Below are 6,000 nucleotides of genomic sequence, written 5' to 3' on the forward strand. Positions count from 1 at the left end.
AAAATGTCAAACAGGACGTAATTGAATATACAACTTTGCCGGCCTAAAACGTGCAATTCGGGTTCGGCACAAGCAAATATTAGTAAGAGAATCTGCCAAGTGTTGGGCCATCAACATATTCCTCCTTCAAACATATCTTCTTACTTTTTTTTCTTAGTTTCTATAATTATGATGATTCCAAAAGAGCTTGATTGTCCCCTTGTGTGATGTTATCATCATAGTTATGCAATCAAGGCTCAAGCTCTTTATTGTGATATCATATTTGCTTTCCTCAAAGCTTAGGTCCTTTTGAGTTTCCCTTTTCTTTCAGTTCTTGAATCCCTGAGTCCCCTCTCAGGGTGTGATTCAAGAACTGGACGATGTATATTGGCATTTGACGTTTAATCAAGGGTAACTTGATCTCCCTTAGTTTTGTTGGAACCCCATTTCAAGAATCACAAATCTTTTTGGTAAGCAATTTTTTTTTTTCCCATTAGAAATATTTGTTCATAATTGAGACGTAGATGATTGATTGATATGCTTATGACCGGATCCATCTCTGCTTTAGGTCTAAACATGCCAGCGTTAGAGGAATTCAGGCAAATAGGAGAGATAATTGGGAGTCTTAAAGCTCTAATGGTTTTCCAAGATGATATACAAATAAATCAAAAACAATGTTGTTTGTTGGTGGACATGCTTAAATGTGCCTACAGGACAATTGCTGAAACCATGAAAAAGAACTTGAGATTTGAAGAGAGGAATGCGAAATGGAAAATTCTTGAGAACCCCTTAAGGGAGCTTCTCAGGGTGTTCAAAGAGGCAGAGCAGTATATCAAGCAATCCCTGGAAACTAAGGATTTTTGGGCAAAAGCCATAGTTGTTTACAAGAATACAGATTGTGTTGAATTTCACATCCACAATTTGCTCTCTTGTGTGCCAATTGTCATTGAGGCCATAGAAATAGCAGGAGAGATTTCAGGTAGTGACCATGATGAGATACAGAAGAAGAGGTACATTTACGCGATGAAGTATCAGAAAGAGTGTAAAGACCCAAAAATCTTCCAATGGAAATTCGGAGACCAGTACTTGGTTTCCGAGAAGTTCTGCGATAGGGTATGCTTAGTTTGGAATGAAGACAAGTGGACTTTGCAGAATAAAATTCGAGAGAAGAAGAATTCAGGTTCATGTAGTTTGAAAAAGCATGAGCAGCGACTTGCTGATCTCCTCTTGAAGAACTTAAACGAGATGGAGACAGAGAGCGATCATAAACTTTCACCTAGCTCAGTTCTTATAAATTCTAAGGATTACCAGGTAAGAAGGCGATTAGGTAGTGGAAGTCAATACAAGGAGATACAATGGTTGGGGGAGACCTTCTGTTTACGGCATTTGTTTGGGGATATAAAGCCCCTGATTGCAGATATTTCTCGAGAACTGCATCTCTCTCATCCAAATATAATGCACATCTCCTGTGGTTTTACTGACGAAGAAAAGAGAGAATGTTTCTTAATCATGGAACTTATGAACAAAGATTTATCGAGTTACATCAAAGAGATCTGTGGACCAAGAAAGCGCGTACCATTTTCTCTTCCTGTTGCAATTGATTTGCTCCTTCAGATTGCAAGAGGCATGGAATACCTCCACTCAAAGAAAATCTACCATGGTGAGTTGAGTCCTTCCAACATCCTTGTAAAGACAAGGAATGTATCTACAGAAGGGCATTTACATGCAAAGGTTTATGGATATGGCTCATCACGTTCTATCAACGTTCCTCAGAAAGCTAATGTGAATCAAAATAATGGGACGCTCCCAATCATTTGGTTTGCCCCAGAAGTCCTAGCTGAACAAGAGCACTCGGGGAATGGAGGGAACTTTCAGTATACTGAGAAATCTGATGTGTACAGTTTTGGGATGATATGTTTTGAGGTTTTAACAGGGAAAGTTCCATTTGAAGATAGTCATCTACAAGGAGACAAAATGAGTAGAAATGTAAGGGCAGGAGAGAGGCCATTATTCCCATTTCACTCACCAAAATATTTGACTAGCTTGACAAAGAAGTGTTGGCATACTGATCCATATCAACGACCAAGTTTCTCATCCATCTGTAGGGTTCTCCGCTATGTAAAGAGATTCTTGGTGATGAATCCGGAACACAGTCAACAAGACTCACTATTGCCACCAGTAGACTATGGTGAAATTGAAGCTGCGATCTTAAGGAGCTTCCCCTTTATGGGAAATTCTGAATCTGATCCTCTTCCTGTCACACAAATACCTTTCCAAATGTTTGCATACAGGGTCACCGAGAAAGAAAAGTCGAGCACAATTCACAAAGACATAAATTCTGAATCAGGAAGTGATGGAAATTCAGGTTGTGGGGATGATCCTGTAACGGCAGAAGATTCACTTCCATCACCAACCGAAAAGAAGATTGCATCCCCCGAGATTTTGACCAAGAGACTTTCTGTTAAGAAACCTACCGATATCAAAGTCACCAAGCAACCAGGTAGTGTTTCTTTGCTCAAAAGCCTTATCATGCAGCATTTTCACCTAATCTTCCTTTGCCTTCCTAAAGGCTACTTTACCTTATTCCAAAATTTTAAAGAAAGTCGACTGCCTAACAGAACTTCTGGGACACCAGAAACAACATATACTCCAAAATTTTATTGTTATTTGTTCCTTACTAACAACAAATTCCAAAAGTAAGTTTCCATTTGCTAAAACCTGACTAGGAGTGCGGAACAATCAAGTGGTAGATGTAAAGTAATCATGTTAAAAATTTCTTATCTCACAATTAAAATGATATCATTTATGATTCTTTACATTGATATCAATCAAAATTATAATGTTAGAATTCTTATCAATACCATAAATAGGACCAACCACATCATCTGCTTGGACTTTGTATCTATAAACTTCAGTCACAGAGTATTGCCGGAACAAGAATGGTCTTAAGAGAACACTATACAAATTGATGCAAACTATATCTTGTGCAATGATTGGTCGACCGTATTATGAGTTCCCTTCTCATAAACTACTAGTGCAAGCTGGAAAAAAAAAAGAGCCTCTTTCTGATTGTGTAGTTTTCAATTTCCATATTGTTTTTGTTTGTCTCAAAATTATGAGATCATTGTTTCAGGAACACCAAAGGGACGTTCAGTAAGACCTCCAACCTTACGTACCGCAAGGCAGAATTCCGAAAGTCAGTTAATGGTGATGATGTACAGCCCAAGAACAAGGAAATCATCCGGTCATGCATCAGATTCAGAGCTTCCTTAACTAGTTTTCAAATTATCCAACATTTTATAAGACATTCTGTTCCAATCTGATCAACAAACAAATGGTTGCAGTATCAGATATTCATTGCTGTTTTAACTTTTTGGAAGGGACAGACAGTTCAGAACAAAAGAAGCCATTCAGAACCTCTTTATTGATCCTCATTTTTTAGACTAGTTTTAAAACCCTACATTGTGTGATATTTGAAAGGGTTATAAGACGCAACTCAGTTCCCTCATTCTGCTTGAAGAGATTTGTACAATTTTGGAGAAAAAGGTTTTATCTTTTTCTTTTGGAGGAATTTTTTTATTTTTTTTTTCAAAAAAGTCTGTCAAACAGTTATAGTTTCAAAAGTTACAAGTGTTTTGTGAGTGCAAGAGTTTTTTTTGGAACCACATTGGTTCAAAAAGTGTCATCGATTCCTATTCAGACTCATCTCTGGTTTGGTGTGCGTTCCATTTGCTTTCTAACAAAGGAATGAAAATGACATCGGCATATTCGTGTCATGCTACTTGAGCAGCATATATATATTTGTTACCATAAGGTGCATGAATTGAAGAAGAGATCATCACATCCCTTTATCCTTACCTTCTGTTTTCTCCTCTCTATCCTTACCTTTCCCTTTTCTTGATTTGTGATAGGGCCTGCGGATTGGAATTAGAAGGAAAAGGAAGAGTCTACACTGAGCTCACTAGTAAAAAAAAGGCAGGATACAGTTGATCTTCCATCACATTGTTATTTTTTTTTTAATACTATCATTTATCTTCTATGTAGTTGGAGCTCCTTTTTTTATTATTTTTTAGATAATTCTTTTTAAATGTATTTCACTATCTTCATTATAATTTTAAGTGAAGTTGAAATCACTTGAACTTATGCTTGAGCCACCCCTGACAATATGACAAACACAGCAGTATCCTAAACCACAACCGCAATGGGAGAACAACGGCATGCTACTGTTTCCTAAAACAAAAAGTGTTTCAGAGAGCCATAACCGCACAACATGAACCTTCAAGTTCCACTGCATCTTGGTCTAAATATTTCGCTGATAAAGTTAGTTTTTTGCAGCCATATTTTGAGAAAGTGTTTGAAAAACTAATACAGAAAAGTAAACCACCTCGTCAGAAGTTGAAAAAGGATCATTAAACTCATCATCTAAATAATTAGCATCTTATTTCATGTAAGACTCTTTGGGAAAAAAAAAAAAACATAAACATTATCTTCCTAGAATCATCATGTATATATATAAGACTCATGTTTTTCTTTTAAATGTTTCTTCCAGAACAAACAGAAAAGTGTTTATTGATTACTCAGACAAGAAATAGGATAATGTAAAAACCTGTGAAAAATTAATATAGAGAAGTACATGATAAAAATCTTATCATGCAAGACTCTTAGATGAAACTATAGTTGTAAACAACTCATCACGAGTTGAAATAGGATCATTTGCTTCAAACTTATTATCTAAGTAACTACGATTCAATTTCATGTGAAAGTATTTGAAAAACAAAAGAGGAAGAAGTAAATACATACTTTATCGGTCTAAATTCCTAATGCTTATATATATTGTTGAAGGAGTGATAAAGAAGTAGTATTAAAGATAGGGGAGTAAGTTACCTTTAACCTCAGCATATCCATTCCTAGCATCTATTGTGACAGAATTGGTGTCACCTATCTCAGCGAGAATCCAGTTCTTCATAGTCGCATGAAACATGTTGAGATAAACTTCCATTTTGTTCACAAGCATGTTCAACTAAAGCCGGTTCGAGCATACACTCACTAAAGCACTTGTCAAGCCCGCCGTTATCGCAATTTGTTCAAGTTAGCTTGGTGACAAATAGCATAGCCTAATTTGAGGGAACAATCATATCTTGTTGATAGATCTTATGCATACGATTATCATTTCTCTTCTATGTTCATCTTTAGCTTACTATTCAGTATTTCCATAGTTTTCGGTCTTCAGTAAAGTATTCATGCGTGGTACACACACTTCATCACTATCTTCTTTGTTTCGAAGGAGGCATAAGTCATAACCAAGTGTAAAACAAAATCCAGAATGCACGAAAAGTAATACCGCCAGATGAAAAAACAGAGGAAGCAGCGAAGCTCATAGAGTTGAAACCAGAACGGAAGTAGCAGTAATAGAGAGAGCAAAAAGACTTGTATTATTCTAACATCGCCGGAAGCTAAGTTCAGATACTTCTAAATACATATTGGAAATACCCTATTAATTATACTTTAAAAATATAAATTTAATTATATATACACTTTATACTATTAGATAGAAATAATATCATGACAGATAATGCCATGATGAAAACAGTATTGAAAGAACAGAAGAATAGTAACAGAGTTAATTATAGGATGAGTTTATTTCATATTTGATTGTGATAAGATGTGGGGAGCTATTTCAACAGAGCTACTAAGCTTTTTTTTCGTGCTTAATGTTGGGGAACAATGAAAAATATATCAATAATAATAGTAGTAGTATTTATTATTAACAAAATAGCAAAGACTATTTTTTTAATTTACTATTTAATTATTTTTATTATATTTATAACTGGACTCCTAAAATATATGGGAGGAGAATCAATTAATATTTTCCTTTGTAGTGATCAATTAGAAAAATACTCCTACAATAAGACTATAATTTTTGATCGATTTTTGCAAAAAAGACCGACCTCCTATATATAGTCGATTTTCAACAATTTTTAATAGTGAAAACAATTAATTAATTAAAATTATAACTCAAAA

General features: G+C 35.3%; 1 protein-coding gene across 2 annotated transcripts; it reads left to right on the plus strand.

Annotated features, from left to right (window-relative positions):
- Positions 1-167: 167 nt before the first annotated feature.
- LOC107839281 (mitogen-activated protein kinase kinase kinase 7) lies at positions 168-4,106 on the plus strand. Of its 2 annotated transcripts, XR_001665063.2 has the most exons (4): positions 168-449; positions 548-2,479; positions 3,113-3,525; positions 3,891-4,106. XR_001665063.2 is itself a non-coding variant. In XM_016682700.2 (3 exons), exons 2-3 carry the CDS (start codon positions 556-558, stop codon positions 3,250-3,252), a joined length of 2,064 nt encoding a protein of 687 aa, XP_016538186.2. In that variant the 5' UTR covers positions 168-449; positions 548-555; the 3' UTR covers positions 3,253-3,626. The 2 variants fall into 2 exon arrangements, 1 of the variants encoding a protein (XP_016538186.2); XM_016682700.2 differs by lacking the exon at positions 3,891-4,106 and having other exon boundaries at positions 3,113-3,626.
- The last annotated feature ends 1,894 nt before the right edge of the window (positions 4,107-6,000 follow it).

Source organism: Capsicum annuum, chromosome 8, assembly GCF_002878395.1.
Source record: "Capsicum annuum cultivar UCD-10X-F1 chromosome 8, UCD10Xv1.1, whole genome shotgun sequence".
NCBI classification, from domain to species: Eukaryota; Viridiplantae; Streptophyta; class Magnoliopsida; order Solanales; family Solanaceae; genus Capsicum; species Capsicum annuum.

Excerpts from the sequence above, each read along its gene's own strand:
- LOC107839281 (XM_016682700.2), top strand. The coding sequence starts at position 556 with ATGCCAGCGTTAGAGGAATTCAGGCAAATAGGAGAGATAATTGGGAGT. Across the intron at positions 2,480-3,112 it reads CAAAGTCACCAAGCAACCAG|GAACACCAAAGGGACGTTCA; the intron begins GTAGTGTTTCTT and ends TCATTGTTTCAG.